The 23,438-nt window shown below is 38.7% G+C and overlaps 1 protein-coding gene across 1 annotated transcript in view; it reads right to left on the bottom strand.

Annotated features, from left to right (window-relative positions):
- Positions 1-23,438, bottom strand: part of LOC122805814 (dentin sialophosphoprotein-like) — a 230,051-nt gene that overhangs the window by 77,362 nt on the left and 129,251 nt on the right. The window contains exon 3 of the mRNA XM_044076073.1: positions 13,361-13,455. Within this exon, the coding sequence (XP_043932008.1) occupies positions 13,361-13,455 (95 nt within the window). The remainder of the gene's footprint in view (positions 1-13,360; positions 13,456-23,438) is intronic.

Raw genomic sequence — 23,438 nt, forward strand, 5'->3', positions numbered from 1 at the left:
AGCTTTAGCTCTTGAATTTCAGGCCAGTTTGATTTTAATACATTTGTAGGTGTCTGGTGCAGACTAAGGGAAGTTCAAAAAAAGTGCTAATTAAAATAATTCTGTCACCAAAGTGAAGACAATAAAGTTCCTGTCGATACAAAATAGTTTGGGATTAGGTGTACTGCAGAAAATGTATAGCACTGACAAACTAAAGTATGCTTTTATAAAATGCATTCCCCCTGAAAATTTTGAATTTTTTTTTCTCTGCAGATTTTCACATGCTTACTTGTAGGGAATACGCTGAATATGCATAAATATACATGATGCTAGTCAATTTATTTATTTATTGTATTTGTTTACGGGGGTTGTCTGAATGGCTCATGCAAAAGATCCCTTTTCAGGAGAGGTCTAGGAAGGAAAACTCCATAACAAATAGAAAAAAATATTTATACAGTATATCATAGCTGAGCTAGCATGACAGTTGGGCAAAAGATGTGCTAAGGAAAATATTGGGCAGTATTCATAGTTGCTGTGCAAAGGCAGGTATTTCTGATGCTTGATGCTTACAAGCATAGCAAAGGTGTGATTCATAGGGGCCATTTACACTAATAAGTAAGGCCTGAAAAATAATGATATGCAAATAAGAAATGTTATAAAGTGTAGTAAGCTAATGAGGTGGTTTTGTGATTCATAGTCTGACATACCTGCTGTACAAACATCCATTGTTAAATGCAGTGCTTCATCTTTGATATTGGTGTTGCAATCAGTGAACTTGTTTGTCCAAGTATGCACAAGCACTCCCCCGACACACAAATTAATTATTTCCCCCGGCAACCCTTTCATTGCTTTGCATTAAATATGCATAAACACTAAAATTACATCATAAATTATTTTGCCCAGCATTCACTTCAGCAGTCTGATCATGTATGCACAAGCACTTCCCTGGCACATAAATGAATTATCTCCCACAGCAAACCCTTTAGTAACATTTCTTAATATGTACAAGCCCTGAAATGAGGCATTCACCTTAGCAACCCCTACAGTAATATGCCCAAGCACCAAAATGAAGCATTCACCCAAGTGACTCCTTCAATAAAATATCCAGGTATGCACAAGCACCAAAACGAAGCTTTATCCAAGCAACCCCTTCAGTAATATACCCCATTATGCACAAGCACCAAAATAAAATATTTATCCAAGCAACCTCTTCAGTAATGTATCCAGTTATGCACAAGCACTAAAATAAAACATTCCACCCAAGCAACCCCTTCAGTTATATGTCCAGGTATGCGCAAGCACTAAAATAAAACATTCCACCCAAGCGACCCCCTCAATAATGTGGCCAGGCAGACACAAACACTAAAAACATTTCACCCAAGTGACCCCTTCAGTAATGTATCCACAAGCACTAAAATAAAACATTTCACTCAAGCAACCCCCTTCAGTAATGTGTTAAGGTATGCACAAGCACTAAATTAAAATATTTCATCCAAGCAACCTCTTCAGTAATTTCTTCAGATATGCAGAAAAAAATAACTCTGCGCCCCTCACTTCTCCATATTCTGACAGAAACTTGCTGCTTTCTGGCATAAGTTCATGGTGATTTGCACACTTTGTATGCAAGCGAGTTCAATATAGATTCATGTCAACAAATCTAACTCATACACATATATGTAAACCCCCTTAACAGTGTAGTAGCTGTCCCCCTATAATTTATGCATTAATCACATTATGCATTTCTGATAGTGGGGCATGTTCACAAAAAGTCCTCTGTATTTTCATGGTCATCTTGAATGTCGGGGATTTACATAACCTCGTAACACTGCTCTTCATGGATCACTGCTATGAAAATGCTAAGCCCCGGACTATGAATGCCACTCATTTAGTAACATACACAAAAAATAAAGATCTTTTGCAATTAACACTTCTTACAATTAGATAAAAATCTTTCATTATGTATCAGTCATAAATTTTAAAAAACATTTTTTAAACCAAAGCATAATGCTTTGGGTTAGGTTTTTTCTTTTAATTATATAATGATTTAGTTTTAGATATTTACCATTGTGTATATGTTTGTTATATGTTATTTATGAATAAGTGCTCTTTATGTATGTAAAAAAATTTTTTATATATGTACATATACATTGTTTGAATATGCATTTCTTTTTAAATTCTCAATTGAGATTAATGACATCATGTACTTAATTGATTTATTGGTTTCACCATCTGCTTTATAAAGACAGGAAGTTCATGTTGTTTTATAGTCTGAAGAAGCCTTAGGGTGAAAGCGCTTACTACTGTTTGTTCGAATAAAAGGTGTTGTTTCTACGAACGGAAGTCTTTGAATTCGTTTTGACTTTTGGAATTGTCGTACCATTTTCATTCTGGTGGACTGCCTGTTGCTCCTGTATATGCTCTGGATTTTGCGTTATTTATAAATTTTAAAAAACATTTTTTAATTTTATTTATTTATTTTATTTAACATTTGTTGACCAGGAAAGTCTGACTAGGAACAGAGCCTATTTTCAGCGGACGACCAGGGAGGAACGCTACAGATGCATGTCTTTGGAATATTTTTAATATCTTATTGTTCCAAAGTAGTAGTGCTTTGATCTTTGGAGGGTAGATAGTGGTGGAGGCATTTGTGTAAGAAGTGAAGCTGAAAGTTAGATAAGAGGGGAAGAGGAAATTAGAGTAGACTAGTCACAAGTTATAGTAAGAAACAGAGAGGAATATGTATGAATAAGCAGAAATTGTACATAGGGTGGTAGTTAGGCAACCAGTTAGGATTGAGCATTGGCAAAATCTGTCATTTAGGAGATTAACATGGAGGTTTATGTTACAGCTAAGCTTGTTGTCCATTTATCTAAGTGGCTTGGGTATGGTATTTCATATCTTTGAGATGGAACTGTAGTAAGAACATCTCCTGGTGAGAAATGTGAGAAAAAAAATAATCTGGAACTATATCTGATTACAGATATATTGTTGAGCCAGAAATTTGTCTTTAAAGGTGAAAGGTCTGCCAGGATTATACCACTGCTGGAGGGAATTCAGGGAAAGGTACTTATCTGGGTGGAGAATTACAGAATGAGTGTTTTTTAGCTGAAGGAATTTAAGACAGTTTAATAATTGCATACTGTTGATTTTTGAGAGTGCAATATAGTGACAGGATCTGTTAGGCAAATTAGCTGTGAATTTGGTAGTTTTATTGTAGCATTGTTCAAGTTTTCATATGAGGCTGCTGTTAGTGAGGATAAGAACAGCATATAGGGTATTGGTAGGAGAAAAGCATGCGTGGGATTTTTATGACCTAGGCTAGTGAGAAATGGCTAGGCTCTGTATAGAGCTCCAAGCATTTTCTTTATGGCATTACTTATATGAATATCAAACCTGAACTCATCAATAGTTACACTAGTTTAATGTTTTGAGTGGGAAAAATAATAAAAACTAATTGAGTTTTTGGAACTAGTTTTAGAGATGAAGAGCTTTTTTAAAATATTAACTTTAAGGTGAGCATTTTCTAGCCATTGTTTATTGCTGAATATGATTATTTAGTAATGATCTGTAACTCTTCCAAGGAGGATACAGACCAAATGATTGTAGCATCACCTGGACGTTGTAGATGAAGATGTGATAGTGTAAATGTTATTTATGTATATATTGAATAGCAAGAGTCCAATAATAGACCCTTGGGGACACCCACAGAGACTGGGAGGAAGGAGGTACAAGTGTTTTGCCACCTTACTACTTAGGTGTGATTACTTAGCTCCTGAACCACAATAATGTTATGCAAGATAAGTTAAGTTCTTCTATGGTAAACTAGGTAACTCCTGACTTATAGCTATTCCTGGAGGATTTGAGTGTGCACATACTTGTGACAACAGCTGTCTTGATAGTGCATATTATTTATTCATTCATTCAGTTTCATAACTGGAGTAGAGCACAGATCCACATGGACCTATTTCAGCCTCAGCCCAGGCAATGTATCTATGACATTAGACAAGCAAGCTAACAAGACGTATGTTGTATTGAGATAGCAATGAATCCATAACAGTAATAATAATAAGGCGCATAATAAAAGGGACAATAGGAAGGGATGGTTAGAGTAAGGAAGGAAGAGGAAGAAAAAGAAGAAAGTGAAACAGTGAAGGGACATAGCACAAAGTATAAACGTTAGCAAACGTAAGATAAGGGCACGCAGAAATTAACTATATGCAATATATAAAGTGTGCAAGAGATGTCACGTATTAATGCAGGGGAAATAATATGAGGAAGACAAAGGTGCCTGACTGCTGATGAAGGGGACAGTTGGGGATTAGGTGATGTGCTTAGAGGGAAAGTATTTTCAAACTGACTCGGACTGGAGATAATCTTTAAGCTGAGTAGAAAATGAGGGTTTGAGATGAGGGCTTTAAGATTGTTAGGGAGGGATTCCTGGAATTTGGACATTGGCTGGAGAAAGCATGGATAGGCATTGAAAAAGAGGACCAGAGTTCTCCAGATCAACTTGCTCCTTATGTCTTTCCAACTTTGATATAGATTAGTCTAAAATGTAAAAGTCTAAAGTCCAGAAGAGCCCAGTATAGTAACAGACCATCAGTTTAATGATTTTCTGACATAATTATGTCAAGTTCCATGTAAAAGGCTAATAAAGTTCTGTAGTGCCAGTAGTGTTTTAGACCAATGATGGTATGGCTTAAAGGGGATATAATACACATCTTTAAGGGCATGTCCTAATACTTGTAAATCTTACTGTTTCAAAGCAGTAAATTTCTGGTGGGTGTGGAGAATAACAGCTAGTGGGTATAGTGGTTCTTAAACGTATCTCATGTAGTTCCATATGCAATTCCACAGAAACTCTAGAGTTTTGAGCTAGGTTGAAAACATACAAACCTTGATGAAGGGATGGGATGGCTGAGTATAGCCTGGATACCTAATATATGGATGAAAACCAGTAAAAATAATATCATAAAATTAAAATCCAAAACGATGAATTCTCAAAGTAATCAAACTTTGGAACTAAGAATATTTTATAATGTATGATTAATTATTTGGGGGTCAGCCTGCACCACATTGCCTACTATACTACATTTTCTGGGCTCTTTTTCCATCATCAGTTGCCTGTTAAGGGTTTCTCATATACAGAGCTTTACAACTGAAGGCCTAAGGCCATGTCCTCCATTTGATGTAAAGATCCTTGTTATTACATTCACCCAGAGTATGCAAACCTCTTCTTCCTGAAGACCTTCCCTACAGCATATCCTGTGGAGTGACAGTGAAAAAAACATGTCACAGTACTCATTTTATCTTAATGTATCTCAGTATGTTATGGGCTGTTTAGCTATAGGTCAGGAGTTACCTAGTTTACCATAGAAGAACTGCATCATTGAATACCCAAAGCCCCAAAATATCATTGATGTGACAAAGAAACTTAACATAACGTGAAAGAAAAGATAACAGGTTATATGAAACTTCATCTTTCCTTCCTGTCCTGGCTAGATCTCAGTTCTGTGGATTTATTCCTTAAATAAACACTGGCAGAATGATTGACCACACTACTTCTGTACCATGAGCAGGTATGTTAGAATTTCTTGAAGCAACAAGAGCGCACTGTGCAGTACATTTCAGGGTCTGTGGTGTATGCCTGTGTGCATGTGTGTATTTATTTGGGGTGGGAGGGACCTCTTTTCAGCATTATTTTAATACTGATGAAATCCACAGGACAGTAAACTGATTTCTAGACAGCATTGTATAGGGAAATGGTTTGCTGAGATCCTTCAGGTGCTCTTATCCAGTCTACTCATATTTACTTTTTTCAAGCATATTTGCTGGATACATTACTAGCTTGCATTTCTTTTTACACTGTTTGTTGAAGCAGTACTTATGAGTGAAAATATAGTGCTGAGATCTCAAATCTGAGACTGCAGCATCTCACAGATAAAGCAAGACAGCACCTGTACTGTTTTAATTCCACATTCTTTTCCTCGGCTAGAGCAACTGCAAAGTGAGTGATAAAAGTAAGATGGGAGGTGGAGGCATACAAAAACAGACTTTTTGATTTCATAATTTTCATAATTGTATAAAATTAGTTTCAGTGCATCTGTGTAGGTGTTCTGTGTACTTAATCAATTAGTATCAAATATGTATAGAATGGTTTTGTTCTCAGTCAGTAGTACTGGGACTCATTGGTAAGGAAAGGGTAGCTTACTATAGGAGTACCTCTCAAAGCTTTACTTTTGGACTCAAGTCTGGCAGATAAGATCATAGGATCATGTGACATTACTAGGCTATTGGCCATGAGGCCCTTATAAGCCTAGCCAAGAGTTTAGCCCATGCATAGACAAATCAGCACCCAATGCCCCTATCCAGCAGGGAAATGGGTGGAATCCCAGGGGTGTATTTTCTGTTTCCCATCCAGTTATCCAGGTTGCACTTAAAAAGGGATAAAAAGGTACTCTGCTTGACATGGAGAGGGAGTCTATTCCAAAGATGGGGAATCTCTGGGGACACAAATTTGTCCAGTCAACAAGTCCTATTGATGTCACAAACCATGTTGAGGCCAGATTTGCGGGTTACTCAAGTGGAGCTTGACTTGCGGATATGCAGCAGTCCTATCAAGGCGGTGTCCGAGATCACCTTGTATGCTAGACAGAGGTCACCTCTGAGGAGTTTGTATGAAACAGAGTAGAGGGATAGGGCTTTTAGCCTCTCTGAGTATGGTATATTTTTGCGGCCCTGGATTCTCTTGGTGAGGAACCTCTGTGGTCTCTCCAGCTGCTGAATGTGCTTTGCAAGGTATATGCCAAATGGTGCATTGTACTCATTAATGGGCCTTATAAGGGAAGAATGCAGGGATATTATGACCTCTTTGTCCCTAGATGAGATACCCTTACTTATGAGGTGGGCCATGTAGAAAGCTTTCCATACAATGGAAGCAACACGGTGGTCAAAAGTCAGGTTGCTATCAATATGGGTGCCAAAACCCCTCAAGACTGACTGTGTGCTTAGGACATTGTTATTAATGTGATCATTTGTGGGGACATCACTCTCCCCAAAGGGGATGATGATAAATTCTTTTGTATTCGGCTTGAGGCCATGTTTCTGGCACCAGTCATTTATTTGGGTGAGACCCTCTTGGAGGAGATGTCCACGTCACTAGGGGAATTGATGACAGCTCCCAGCTTGCAGTCATCTGCAAACTTAGTCACCCATAGCCCACTGGTTTTGGCCTGCACCTCAGAAAAGTATATCCCAAATAAAAGAGGCCCCAAGACTGAACCCTGGGGTATGCCACTCGATACGGAGCTACTGCTTGACGTGGCTTCACCTATTTTGACTAGGTGGGTTCTATCAGTGAGCCAGTTAGCTACCCATCTGGTAACATACGGATTGATACCTAAGTGAGAGAGTTTATTTATTATGCCCAAGTGGGAATAGTGTCAAAAGCTTTGGCCAGGTCAAGGTAGGTGGTGTGCACTGTCCTCCCCTCATCCATGGCTTTGGTGACTGTCTCAAAAACTTTGACCAAATTTAACAGACATGACCTTCCCTTGAAAAAGCCAGACTGTGTGGGATTGAGTGTTTGGAAGTTGCCAATGTCCTTGTTAATGAGGTCCATGATAATCTGTTCCATGGCCATGCAGATCAGGGTATTTAGGCTGATGGGTCTATAATTGCCTGGATCAGTGGACGTTCCACCTTTGTGTAAAGGGATGACAGTGGCTATCCTCCACTCAGCTGGGACAAAGCCAGTACTCAGGATTTGGTTGAATAGGGCGCCTAATGGTGCTGCAAGTTCCTGCCTGAGTTCATGTAGGATGCAGCCTGGGATGTTATCGGATCCCATGGAGGCTGTATTTTTTGCCTTTGAGAGAGCAGTGATGACCTGATCCCTAGATATAAGGGGAAGGGGGCAGGTACTGGGAATGTTCTGGTTTACTGATGGGGGGACAGAGGGGAGAAATTTTTGCTGAATCTGTCAGCCAGCATGTTTGCTATATCTACGGCATTTGTATATATGGTGTCCTTGACCACCAGTTCTGAACAGATCTGGGTGCTACCTTTGAGATTATGGACATATGTGAAGAAGACCTTATGATTGTCTCTAGTAGATGTGGCTGATTTCGACTTTAAGTTTGCTTTGGAGGATTACACTAGTGCTCTTATTTGCTTGTTTAGGCTAAGGAGAGATTGCTTCCAATTGGGCACCTGCTCCTTCTTGGTCCTGGACAGCAATTTTTTATTTTTCTTTTGTTATAGAGTTTATTTATTGTAGATGTCCACCAGATAGGTTTATTCTTCCTTGAGGAGGATGATTTAATCCTGTCAGGTTTTCCTGATTCCATGCATCTATATAAATGTTTGTATAGTAATCTGGTATAATTTTGGATACTGGTGCCAGTTTCTAGAGAGGGGGTGGGGGCAGTGAAGCTGTTTATATCATCCCTCAGAAGGCTGAATCAGCTGTGAAAAAGTTTTTTTGTTTGACCATAGCTAGAGGGGGTCGGGGGAGATGGTGACTTTGAACGTGACTGCTTTATGGACGGATCTTACAATTACTCATGTTGGTTAATACCAAGTCCAAGATATTATCACCTCTTGTGGGGGTATCAACTAGCTGTTCCAAAGCAGTCCAACAGACTGCTCAGAGGTGACCTGTGTCTGTCATACAAGGCCATTTCAGACCCAGCCTTGATGGAGTTGCTGCATATCCGTAAGACAAACTCCACTCATGCAAAATGCATGCAAGGCCTTAACCTGGTCTGTGACATTAATAGAACTTGGTGGGATAGATTTGTTTCCCAAAGACTCCCTTATCTGTGGAATAGACTCCCTCTCCATGTCAAGCAGTGTACCTCTTTAGCCCTCTTTAAGAGGAACCTGGATGACTGGATGGTAAACAGAAAATATACCCCTGGGATCCCACCTGTGTCCCTGCTGGAGAGGGGAAACAGGTGCTGACTTTGAGGGAACGTGGGCAAAATTCTTGGCTAGGCTTATAAGGACCTCCGGGCCAATAGCCTAGTATCATCCTATGAACCTATAAACAAAATTGAGGCTCTCTGGGCATTTGAGTTCTGGCATGAGTAGTTCTTCCAGTCTATGTTTGGGTAGTTAAAGTCACCCAGGATCAGGGTAAAGGGTTGAATCTTGATAGATTCAAAGAGGTCTAGATAGGTAGTTTGGGCATCTTGGGTCAGATTTGGGGGCCGGTAGCTAGCTATAATTTGTATAGGGGTCTTGTCAATGGTTAACTGCACCTGGAGTGTCACCTGTGCATCATACTGCTTGACCAGCCTGGAGGTGTGTATGTCTTTAATATATATTGAAACTCCACCTCCTTTGGCTTTACTACCCACAGTTTGGGGTCTGAATGTATGATAGGATGAGTAACCAGGTATAGCTGGGGTGCTGTCCACAGCTTTGAACCAGGTTTCTGTGACTGCACAGATGTCAGCATTTTCCAGGGTTAAGAATGCTTGCAATAAGTGCAGTTTCATGTTTAGACTTCTAGCAATTAGTGATGTTTAATATTATATATTTTATAAATAGTATAATATTAAACATTATGTTTAATATTATATATTGAATGGATGGTGCATTCGGAACTTTTCATAGGCAAACCAAGGTCAATTACTGTCCCAAGTATGGCAAGCCCAAATGAGGAGGGGAACAGGATTAAGTGCCCCATAGCCATTTGGTCTTTTCATCCCTTTATGAAAGACATACATGATTATTTAAAAATGCTGTTATCGAAACTGACAAACACTACATGTAAAACTCATCCACACAATGTGTATTAAGCATTTTTGCAATGGAGCAATCTCCCAGCCCACCCAGTCTTTGGTATAGTAATTCTATTGGTCCATATCAATGGAGAATATAAAACTCTCCAAATATGGTGCAAGAGAGTCTTGTACAAACAACAGTCGTACAGTGCCTACCAGTCTATGATATAACCTATGAGCAAATGTGAATATATCCACTTGTGTTCAGGCAATTAGAACTCAATCATGTGGTCATTTATCATATGTAGGGGAAATTGGGTCTGTATTGCAACCATCACTAATTCCTGGGAAACAGCTACACATAGGGGGGTATTGTACATATTAACCAGAGTGTGTGTGCACTCTGCTCTTTGACATTTGCCGGTACTGGTTGTTCTGGGGAGTCATTGTTACAGCAAAAATTAAGAAGAAAGAAAATAGTTTGGTACCTATTACCCAGCTATTGCCCCTTTAGGGGGAATGAATAAGCAGAATGAACATTGCTGGGTCATCGGGAGTAGGAGAGCAGAGAATGAAATAAAGAAGTTCCAGACTTGAATATGATGACAATAAGTATGGGTGCTACGGAATGAAAGTACAATGTGCGGCCGACCTTAGATAAGTAATGAGACTTAAAGATAAGGTACCAGCAATCGGAATGGCTGTGGCCAAGCCAATGGTTGTTGCAGTAACATTAAGCAGCTCTTTGTGGATTGTGTAGCATAGGTAGTCCCCATCTAGTAGTAAGCAGCTCTTTACAGCAATTTTTGTAGTTTCCTCAGCTTTTATTTGGCCATTCCTTGAATCTGATTATGTTATTCTGTAGCTCTTACAAGAAGTGGAATATTGCAGCCACAAGGAAGGAATGACAGCAGACAAGAAGGCGGTGAGAGTGATCTAAGGAAGAATGATTCTGGTAGCTGTGGCTATTTTTGAAGGAGAGGACAGAAGACATTTGAAAATACTACTGAGACCTTCAGTGGACCATGCTGAAATCTTAATGCCAAATTTTTTTTAGAAGAAGCAATTCTGAATCCTTTAAGGTTGTGCAATGACAGCTGGCGGGGAAGATACAGACCTGAACTGAGGTTGTGATATTTCATGAAAGATGTCATTGGTTTTGCCATAGAACTAGATACTTGAGGAAAGGCTGAAAACAAGCTTGTATCTAGTTGAGAAGAGTTGAGAATGACTTGAAAGGAAGAAAGTAGGGGCTGATGCTCTCATATTGTATACACTCTTGAATGAACCATGAATCGGTTCAGCAATAAAATGAGTATTGGCTGTTGAACTGAAGTCCTTAAACTGAAAATGTGATCATCAGCCTACAGAAAAAAAATATTATCAAAATAAAATCAGTTAATCTGGAATATATCTGGGCACACTGATAAATATGTAATTTAACACTGGGAAGGCAGACAGGTGTATATGAAACAGTATCTGTGAGTACCAATTCTGCAAAATAATTCACTGAAAAAATGATTTTGACATTACTAGAGTTTACAGTTTTCCTCACTACTGTATGACCATGGCATTGATACTACAGGGATGGGATGCAGGGGGTGGGGGGCTCCCCCTTGCAAAATGAAAAATAAAACTACTTTGACATTTGCTGAGAACACAGTGGCCAAGGACTTTACAAACCCAGCTCAACCTATACAATCTGCATCAACTGCACTTCAGTATAAAAGGCTTTACCTTCTTACAAATCCATAGTTAGGCACCCACTTCTGTGGTTGATTTTAATTCCCGCCAAATGAATAACTAGTGTAAAATGGTGGTCAGTAGCTGGCATAGTCTTCCACTCATCAACACAGCCAGACACAAAACTGCAGATCACATGCTCTCCCTCTCTGTAAGATTGCCCTGTAGTTTCGCCCATAAAATTGGCATACATAGTAAATGTACCCACATGCAGGTGTTGTATGGACACCCTCTGCATCTGCTTTGGCTAGCAACAGTTAGCTATCTGGTATAAAATTAGACATTTGGTTTCTATCCATACACTGATGTCTGGCTGGCTGAACAGTAGGTCATCAAAACAGAATATTAGCAACATGCACAGTATGAGAGCCACTAAATCCAAGGATTTTAATTTTGCTTGTGACATAAGTAAGACATGCTGGCAAGACATATATGCATCTCAGAAGATCCCCGATTCCCCATGCTCTACAACAGGATCCCCATCCATGTGTAGCAGAGACCATGTGTAACTCTACGTAAGTGTAACCATGGCCAATGGATAGGAAACTGGAAATTCACCCCGAGTCTGACTTCATGTCTGTGCTAGACAATAGGCAGTCAGAAATTCCCAAACTGACATATTCCCCACAAAACCTCTATAATCTTCCTAATTAACATACCTCTCCTAATAAACGCCCATGATACATAGTGACACAAGTGGGTTGTATTGCCCATCTCAGCTTATAAAGGCCCTGGTGCTTGTTAGGCTAGTATATACCTATGAACTTATAAAGGGAATCTGTTGCTAGACTAAGGGGGACAGATTTTGTATGGTAGATTCCCGAGTGTGGGGTGGTATTTTTGCCCCCCAGTTGCAATAGCTCTGATGTAGGAATAATATGCATATGAATGCAGACTCCACCTACAGAAGGAGGTATAGAAGAAGGGGTATGATAATGGTGGGCTTTACCCACCCTAGAAAATAGCTGTCAAAAGTTTGTTATTCAGCTGCATGGCATAGAGGAAGGAAGCCCTGACTATATGTCCCAGTTGACCCAAGATTGATTAATGACTTGGGAAGAGAAGTAGAGGAGGCAGGCAGGGGAGGAAGAGAGATTGCAGCTGAAACTCATTCACTTTGTCCCCCTGCAACTGAAAAATCTACTGGGGACACAGAGACAGAGAGAGAGAGAGATATGTAGTACTAGGGTTATAGTATATAACTGACTCTACCAAACCAGCAGCCTTCATGGGATGTGGGCAGGAAAGTGCATGACTGAAGGGAAAGGCACAGTAAGCTCTTGCATCATTTGCTGGGGAGAGGCAGAGTTGTGGTCCTGACCAAAAGGTGTCATGCTGGCTTCTATGATTAGCTTCTGCCCTGCAAAGAACATGTGGGATAACTGATCACTGAAAGCTGATGGTGAGCAGGCAGGAATAACTGATCACTGAAAGCTGATGGTGAGCAGGCAGGGATAACTGATCAGTGAAAGCTGATAGTGAGCAGGCAGGGATAATTGATCACTGAAAGCTGATGGTGAGCAGGCGGCAAGATGATAAAGGCTCATTTTGTTGGCTGTGGAATCCTTTTATTTAGTAAGTGAGCTGCAGTGCTCTAAAGTAGCACCAGTCAAACACTGGCCATTCTAATCTATAATTTGTCTTTACACATAAGCATTGTAAATTTGTACTGCATCCACTTATGAGTGCTTTCCAGTCCAAACATTGTCATACTCATCCTAATTTCTCCTTTTATGACATCTCAGACAAGTATTATTTTCATTTAACCCCATTATAGTTAATTCTACTGGCTTTACATGTATTTACTTGAAAAAACATAAAACAAAAATCCTCATATGCCTTTATTTTATGATCTGGAGTTTTCCCTGCCTATCACTTCCTATGTAACAAAGAACAAAGTAACATACCTTTCATGCACTTCAGCCATACTATGGCTACAACAACTGCAGTGATTAGTAGTGCTCCAAGCACAGCAGCCCCAACGATGCACAAAATGATGATACTGCAGATAGAAATAGAGAAGACATGTTCAGGACACAGAGATTCAGAATACCCTTGCCTAGTTCCTTTCTTTGGATACAAGAAGTGTAGAACTTTAAATGAAATAGCCTTTCAGCAGAATGAGCACTGCAAACATAAAATATTAATATATTAATGATTGTCTTGAAGCAGTGCAGTTATATTTAAAGCATTACGTAAATGTAGTTACATTTAAAACAAATCCTGCCAATATTATTCCATTACAAGCATCTATACAACCATTAGTGTGACATCCCTCCCACATCAACTTTGACAGATGTTTGTTCCATGATTATATACCTGCTGCTCCATAATCTGTTTTTCCCCAGAATCTCTACATTATACCCACACAGCCACATGGAGAATGCAGAGATGACAGGGCCACATTTTATGTCTTAGCAGTTGCCATCTAGAAGTAGTTGGTGTCCTGCTGTTAGTGGAAGGATGGGAAGGGATGGTGGCATTTCTTACAGCTGGAATCAGTTATGTTTCTGCCTTTGATACCATTGCATTTAACATATGGAAGTTGAGATGCATTCATAATGGCATATCAGATAATTTTACAGAGCATTCAGTATTCACAGGTACCAGAAAGTCACTAGCCACCTGATGGCAGCCATGGAAAAGTGTGTGTGTGTGTGTGTGTGTGTGTGTGTGTGTGTGTGTGTGTGTGTGTGTGTGTGTGTGTGTGTGTGTGCGCGTGTGCGTGTGTGTGTGTGTGTGTGTGTGTGTGTGTGTGTGTGTGTGTGTGTGTGTGTGTGTGTGTGTGTGTGTGTGTGTGTGTGTGTGTGTGTGTGTGTGTGTGTTGTGTGTGAGATCGATCTCTGGTGCTCTTCAAGTTTATTTCCAAATTGATACATCCAGCATGTGAAGAGAAAATTATCTTTATTCAGCCTCTATAATAACATGCATTAAAAAAAGAGAAAATAAAAATAAAAAAAGAACAAATGTGACTGCAAAGGTCCAGAGGCATGAATCTCAATTAAAAAAATAATCAAACTAACTGTGTGTGCATATGCAGTATAAATCTACACTTTGTGCTGCCTCCTTATCCTCCACCCTTGAAGCTGGCATTGTCTTATTCTTTACATCATTACAGCTCCTCTATGGCACTCAAAGTGTTGCACTTCCCTGTCATCTACAACAGTTATAAATTCCAGCTGTTCATCATAGCATCATTGTTGCAGTAGCCTTTTCTACATGGGTTATATCCTGCCAAGGATATAACAGCCAGCCAACTTACAAAGCTTCAGGGCACCTTTCATATGCTCAAACCATTAGGCAGCTTATCCTGAGCTGCCTAAAAAGACAGGTTTTAGCTTTGAGCCCTTCAGAGCTTTCCTGTCACCAAAGAGAGTGCTCTTCTGCAGGCTATCAAGGATCAACTCTTGGCTTGTGTTGTTCCATTGCTGGGCAGATAAGTTCACTTTTGGAGGAAAAACTTTCCATATTTTAAAATTTGTTGTTTAATTGTACTTTTCTGGTTAGGAAAGTTATTTTTCTTCAAGGAGTTTGTGTTTTAACTTCCTCTCCTGAGGCACAACTGTACTTTTAAATGGAAGTGCACTTTTTATGCTGTTAGTTTAAAAGCTGTTAAAACAGTTGAAAAGTATTTTTCTGTGGAAAACTGTATTTTACTTTTGGGGGCTGCCAAAGTATATTAAAGTGCTTTTTACGGTGATTTTATTGGTGGGAGGACTTTTTACAGCTATAAATTTTTACTGGCTTGTGTTGCTTGTTTTCCCCAAGAAACAGGCACAATTTTTGGCTTGACCATGGAACAAACTATTGCTCTTGTAGCCACAAAAAGAAAGTTAAGCAAGCAGTCATTGTCACCACAGAAGGCTAGCAATATTCATCAGCCACAGGTGGGTGATTCTGCTGTGGCCAAAGCTGATTCCTCAGTCCACTCATCTTTTACCCCAGATCCCTCTGGTGTAATACCTACAGCCACTAAAATCTGGGGATTAGCCATGTCCTTTGCAGCTGTTGGGGTCCCCTCAGTGGACAAGGGAGAGCCATTCTTGTCAGTCCTATGAGAAGGGACAGGGAAGTCTTCCCTGTTTAGTCAGAATGTTCTGCCCATCCATGGGAGTCTGCTGCTGCCATTAACAACCCTGTTGGCCCCACTTTTTTGTAAAAATAAATAAATAAATAAAACAAATCCAGAAAACTAAACATGTTTCTTCTCCTGTTCAAATTTCTTCCACAGTCTTTAATATCTCTTTTTTGGAAAATTGCGGCACACGTTGGGTAATATATTTGGCCACTCAGACTTAGAATCAGGGAACACGTGACTGATATAAAGAATAAAAGACAGCCCGATGCTCTTTTTAAACACACTTGTAAACACAATACTGCTTCATTTAGATTTACTATAATTGATTGCATATTGGGGAATTGTAGGGACAAATCTGGCTTGCATACTATTTCAAATGTTAAAGAAAGAAAATGGATTATCAAACTGGGGGAGCATTTTCCTCCTGGTCTAAATGAGCATCTTTAATTAACCAATAGGAAGTTGCCTTGAATCTGTGCATGTGTACATAAAGGGCTTTCTTGTCCCATTATTTGTATGCTGTTTGTCGTTTTCACTGAAGAAGGCTATTAAGCCGAAACCGGTTAGGTTTGGGTGTTGGGGCTTTTTTTCCCTCACCCATGGTACTGTATTTTTTGGCATATTAAATTGTTATACCACACTTTGCGCTGGCTCTGTTTTTTTTTTTAATTAAATCATGCTGCCCCATACAGCTAAAGTCAGTAGTCTGCAGTATGACTATCCTGAACTTAATCCACCAAATTATTTCATAGTGGATGAAGTTTGAGGAAGATAAATTATATATCCAATGTAAAATTAGATCATGGTGAACATTAATATAAAGGTAGTGGACTGAGTTCTCCAACATAGATATTAAAAAACACAGCATACAAGATAAAATATTAAACTCATTTGGATATTAGCTTGTAAGTGTCCCAAGATACTTCAAGTAACAATACACCTAATGGCAAGGTCTCAAAACCAAGGATATCAAAATTCTAAACTATTAGATCAAATGAGGATATTAGTTATTAAAGGTTAATAGTTTGACTGCAAGGAAGTTTTGAACAGGGTATGGATAGAGGTGCTTATTAAAAATTGTTGAGTAGGACAAGTGAAGTACTCTGTTTAATTTCTGCACTAACTAGCTGAGGAAATAATAGAAAATAACTAAGGAAATTGAATGGTGGAATTAGACAAACTAAATATTTAATAAGGCAAGTTTTATTAATAAACTGGTAGGAAAATCTAAAGGATGCTACTGTTGAACAATAAAAATTTTACATTCCAACCATATTGATGAACAAAGACAGCCACAAGTGCAGAAACTGTATGCAGATTAAATGAAAGACATTAGTGACTGACATCATAATGTGTACTTCCTGAGTAATGAAATTAGAGGTCAGGACTGTGACATTACAAGGATTTCATATTTCCTCTAAATACAGTGATCTCAAGATATATACTGTAGATAATATGAGAGCATTGATTATTATCAAGAGTACAGCTGGTCGATGTGTTTAGTCCCTAAAATTTGGTCAACAGGTGTGTGAGATTGCATCCTGTTTTGGATAGGGGAAAATGCCCTTTACCTGATATTGTGTGATTTTAGAGTTAGTATATGTAAGTAGCAGGGGACTGCTTTATTTTTAAGTTTTTATTTTTCATACACCTGTTGCTGTGTACATACATATTTGCATGTTGACGTTTGCAATGATGAGGTTGTGAACATCGACATTTGGGTCATTCAATCAAAATCAGTAGACCTATATATAGTGGGAGTAAATCTTACAAACCCTATGTCAGGAGGTACAGAGGGGTAAAATGTTTTGATTTATTAATTTCATATCTGGTTTAGTTTCACAAATTGTGCTGTTATGTAACTTGAGTTTCAATCATGTAAGAGTTGCAGTAAGTCATAGAGCAGTGGAAGCTGCAATTGTTATACCTGTTTGTAGAAATGGTTGTTTTCTACATCTAGAAATTGAAAACAGCTGTCTAAAAATAGTTTTGTGCAAGCTGCTACTCTACCCATTTAATCGCGTGGCACTTTTTTGTTTATGTTGAGGTTACAGTTTGTAGATGTGAGTTGTTTATGTTAAGGTTACAGTTTGTAGATGTAAGTAGTTAATGTTGAGGTTGCAATTAGGAAATACCTGGTTGCACAAGGATGTTGGAGTGGAGTTCCCACATCATAAAGGAGGAGGGATGCAGCCCCTTTTAGGGAAAAAAACTCATTTGAGGTTTCTGTAATCCGAATGTTTTAACAAAAAGTTATTATGTGACAAGAGTATCTGTTGTAGACCAAATGCACTACATTCAACTTGAGTAGGTTGATCTATATCCTTAGTAATGCAAACCATGAATATATGTTTGTGTTTTTTTATGTTTGGAGCTTCTTTCTCCAGAACACAACTGAAAACGACATCTTCCCACCTGAGTATTCTCATTTAACAAATGCAGAATAATCCGTTTTCAAGTAGAACTTTAAACCACATGTGCAGAGCATTGTTACTCTGAAGCAGGGGCGGCTCGTGCTAAAGGACTGCGGGACTGCAACCCTCCCACCTGTAAAATGGGTCCCCCACCTGTGCATAAAATAAAGTCCCCAGTCCCCCCACTGTAGAACATATAAAAATAAAAAAATATCTTGGACTCTGTACATGCGTGCTTAGTTCCTGGCTGCTATGTTAGGCAGACCAGAACTCCAAGCACACACACTCAGGCATTCCTGAGCTCCAAACTGCTCAGTTAGGCAGTCCAGATAGGGAAGGGAGTTAATTCCACCCTTCCAACCCTGAGATCTGTGAGGTGACGACTGGACTGCATCACCCGCAGGCTGGATCATTTGCAGGAGGCTTCAGCCTCCTCACATCTCATGGAAGACCGAGACCACAGCATGCACGGGCCAGTATGGAGGACTGATCGGGGAAACAGGATTGCATTTGCAGAGTACATGGCCATTCTGGAGGTGTGTGTGCGAAATTCCCCAGTTGCTTTATGGTGGTGGGTAGAGAATAAGGCTTGAACTCTGTACCTTGGGCCTAAGGTGACAAGAGCCTGAATTCCCTATCCACCACCATTTCTAAAACATTTGCAGATTTTTGACTCATATTCGTTCTGTTCCCCATAAAATCTGTGGTTTCTGTATTTTTGTTACTTAAAACAGACAGTGGTGCAGTGGTAGCAGTGTTGCCTGACAGCTATGAGTTGACTGGTTTGATTCTTGGCTAGGGTGCCTTCTGTGTGGAGTCTGCATGTCTTCCTTGTGTGTGTGTGGGCTTGCTCTGGTGTCCTCAGTGAATATTTGTCCCTATTATTTGGACTGTATTCCTCCATTATTGGCTTTGTCCAGGATTTTTGTGCCAAGGTTGAGAGCTATGGTGATAACTGAACTGACTGAATATGTTTGGGGGCTGTATTCCCCCATTATTGGCTTTGTTCAGGTGTTTTGTGCTAAGATGGTTGACAGCTATGGTGAGAACTGAATTCACTAAATGGTAGCCATTTAAGTTTCTGTCTTCCTTTCTTTCATAAAAATAGATGATTTGGCATAGTGGTATGTTGCTCTGGCTGTTTTGCACAGGGACCTGGCTTCAATACTTGGCAGTAAAATGTATGGTAGTAACACAGCATTTTATTCTAGCAACTTTCCAACATTATACAAGCAATGTTTAAAATGTGTCCCTGGTTTTTGGGCTTTTGTCCCCCCCCCCCCCAAAATAAATTTTGGCTTTGTCCAGATTTCTTGTGCTGCAAAGTTCAGAGATACAGCTGAGTGTCGAGTAAATTTTACAAGGAACTGAGAGCTGCAGGGGAACAAAAGTTTAGTGCTGCTTATGCCAAGTCTGCTTATAATGAAAATAGCACAACAGGTAGTGTACTTGCTTTTGATGAAGAAGGCTGTGGGTTCTACTCCCACAGTAGGTAGATCCATTGGTAATACTGTACTCTGTTGTAAAGGGGATGGATGCTGCAGTCCTCTTTGGCGAAGATACCTAGTAACTATGAACCTGTTATCAGTTTGCCATCTATTCCCTATTGTGATATTACTAGCATTATAATTTTTTTAATGCAACATAAACAATTTATTCCTCAAGGGCAACAGACACTTTATTTGTAGATGAAACAATGACATATAAAGTTGTTTGCTAGCAGTAACCTCTTCATTAGTTAACAGATTTCTTTAATGTGGAATTATTTAGATGACTTTTACTTCTTCAGAGATCGTGCATATTTACTGATACTGGTGGACTGTTGAAGTTTGAGTAGACTTTTATGATGGAAATGTTCTGAATTGGGCAGTTCAACTGTACTGTATTGTTCAAGGAATATAATTTAATACAGTCAGGAAGGTGTATCAAAGAGCATGTGTATGTTTCGTGTTCAAGGGGCCTATGATTTGAAAACAGCCAAAAAATAATCTTTATCTGCCACTGGCAAAATGTATTTTCTTTGAATGTGAGTTTCAAGGACAGAGAAGTTTTAATGCTAAGTCTATTTTCATTGTGAGACTGCATTGCTTTGTTTAGCAGATATCTATTAGGGTTTATGCTGTAAAATATAAAATAAAACTTTCAAATAAAATCCATATCATCGCAGAAGTAAAGCAGTATGCACATTACAGTGTTTATGGCAAATGGGGTGAAATAACCAAGGAATGGGACATTGGAATGGCTGCAGGGTGGACGCTCCATTTGACCATGATTTTGTGAAGGGGGGAGGGCAGCAAACCCAGACAGCCCCAGCTGAACTATACCTCTCAACTGTCCAGAATTTTGCAGAATGAATAGATTTTTGCTTCTTATTTTTGGTTTGTTCCTCATACAATTTGTGGTTTTCTGCCAAATCATTTAGGAATGAAGTCACAATATAATGACAGACATTGAGTTTCAGACGTCATAACCTTCAGAAAAATGCATGCTAAAGCAAGACCTGTTATTCTATCAACTGTCTTAAGTTTATACAAGAGCAATTTTTAGTACTGTTTGATGTTCCCCCAATATATTTGGCCTTGTCCAGATTTCCTGCATTAAGAGGTTGAGAGGTACGTGCAAATAAATCACTTTATAGAATTAGGAATATCCAAACCTCTCAACTGTCCCCAATTTTGGCTCAAAATGTTGCTCTCCCCCTAATAATCCCTCTGCAAAATGGCAATTTTGGAAGAAAACATGGAGGGTTTACAATTATAAATAACTGTAATGATCAGAGTTATAGATTACTTTTATTTCAGAAATGCATGTAGATGATCTTATTTTGTCAGCTGCTCAAGTTAACAGTACTAATTTTAAAAAGGTGTCACTTCTTTGACAGGTTCCCAGCTGTATCGGGTGGCAATTTTATATTTTTGCATAACATTTTTGGTATGTTTTTCATAAAATTGTGGTTTTCTGGCAAATTAGTAGCAAGTCATTAAAGGCTGATGTTAGAAAATAATGGCAAACATTTGCGTTTCAGATTTCATACCCTTCAGAAAATTCATACTAATGCAAGACCTAATACTATTCTATTATCTTTCTAAGTTTATAAAAATAATATTTAAACATTGTCTTTATTTCTGGGCCTGTGTCCCACTTCTATGTTTGGCTTTGTCCAGATTTCTTGCACTGAGGTTGAGAGATATGAGTATCAGAGCCATCACCGTGAGCCAGAGACATTTCAAACTTTGACCTATTTGTTGCACCCCACTCCCCATTGTAGTGGCTCTGGATGTGTCCAAGCAAGACAAGGAGCAGTTATGCAGTATAAGTGTGCAGAGTATTCCCCCATCTAAGGTAGACCACAAGTACGACTGTGGCTTTTCATCTGTCCTTGATTTTGCAGAATGTTCTGGTTTTCTGTCATATTTTTATACTGTTGATTTATGCTTCTTATTATTCAGAAAATGCATGCTGTTGCAGTGCCCTGTTGCTCTGTATTAAAGTAGCAATGCTTTGCTGACCATCAGGTAAGATTGTCGGAGATTGTAAGATGCAAGTAAGCTTTAATAAGCATACTGTTAAAGAATTAGCAACATTGAAAGCCTTTTCATTGTTGCCATGCAGAGAATATTTACATAACTAGATAACGTATAAGCCTTAGGTATTGAAATGCATATGACAGTATTTGAAATAAAGGACAGGATTAGAGTATTTTCAGAAGCTCATTACATTTGTTGGAGACTTGCAGTTATCTTTGCAGGCTTTACCCGTAAACTAAACAGAATGCCAGTCTATCATGTGTGGTCCATAACTTGTACAGTAATCCTTTAAGCAATTTATCTTGAGCTTGTTTCTTGTTCGCTGTCCATTTTTTACTTTGATCATGTGTTCCGCATGAAACAAGTAGATAGTTGTTGTCAGGCAGCAGGTCCTTTTTGGATAAGAAACATTTTTACAAGTGGGGTATCACAGAGATTGCTACTTTTAGCATGTTACTTGGTAATTTTATAAAGCTGAATATAAATTATAATTAGAACTGCAGTGCAAGGAGAAGTGGTTTGAGCTGAGTGCTGCTTGTTTTATTTTATGCTTGATTTTGACTGGCATTCCAGTAATGTAATTAAAAACAATTTATTTTTTCATGCCTTACAACCTCTGTGTTTCCATCTAGATATTAAGTAAGTTGTCATGTAGCCAATGCACTGAAATATTTTTTCTTCTACACTTCATTTTGTCTTGATTGGACTCTCATAATGACAGTTTGACACTCAGGACAGCGTATTTAATTAAAGTTCCAGTTGTTGTGGTTTTCAGCATAGCTCCACCCCTTTCTAGTTAGTCACACCCCTTCCCATTGGCCCCACCCATTCAACTGTCTCCTGCAGCCCCCCTTTAATTTGAAGTCACCAGCCGCCACTGCTCTGAAGGTTTGCTATTTAAGGGAATTTCAGTCTGTATTACTAATACTTTATTTTGTGCTCATTGTCACAGTGCTTTAAACCATTTATCAAACAGCATTCCCCACTGAGAGCACTTCTATATGGAGATTAGACTATGAGCTGAGAGACATTTAATTGTTTAACTCATTCAAGCCTACAGTGCCTTTTTAATTTTTTAACTTGATTTTATAACTAATAACCATTCAAACAATTTATAAACATAATTATATACAAACTATGTAAAGAAGTCCATAACAGGATATAAATATACAAACAATTAATATTTCTCTAATAATTTATACAATTTTTGCCATGCAATTAGTTGATGTGTTACATTTCTGGTTCTCATTTTATAGTAGAAATTTCATTATTACAAACCACTTTTGCTAGATAAATAAAATCACTATTGAATGAGATAGTAGTCTTACATTTCCAGTTCTTGGTAATGACTTTCCTTGCAATAGTTAAAATAGACCATAATAGAGGTGTTTGAGACATCGGTATTACTTCTGGGATTGAAGCATTAAATAATATAAGATAATCTGTAATATAGCAATTATCCAACCACAACATTTTACAAAAGTTCCTAAAATCTGACCAAAAGGATATTACTATTTTGCATTCAATAATCATGTGGAGCCAGTCAGCATATTGTGCTGTTTCACATCTCCAGCAATTTGTATTTTCTGTTTTATAAATAGTCACAATTTTGCATGGTGTAAGAAAGATTCTGTGTAGGAATTTCCATGTGAATATTCTACAATATGGGGAAGATGTTGATTTTCCTACAGATTTTAAAGAAAGTTTTTTGTTAATTTCTGAAAACTATTTATTTTTGTTGAGAAATACCAAAATTATATATCAGGGGAGATAAATTCACTTCTAAAAATTTATATATGATTGCTAGCAGATAGGTTCAGCACAACCTTCACTCCCTTGTCCCCCCAAGGCCCATTTAACATCCCTTATACTTGTCCTGCACCCCACATCTCCGTAGATTGTGTTAAAGACCCTATCCAAGGGCACAGCTTCCATGGGACTTGATAGTATCCCAGACTCTATTCTG

This window comes from Protopterus annectens, chromosome 7.part0, assembly GCF_019279795.1.
Source record: "Protopterus annectens isolate FY-2018-M chromosome 7.part0, PAN1.0, whole genome shotgun sequence".
Taxonomy (NCBI): Eukaryota; Metazoa; Chordata; order Ceratodontiformes; family Protopteridae; genus Protopterus; species Protopterus annectens.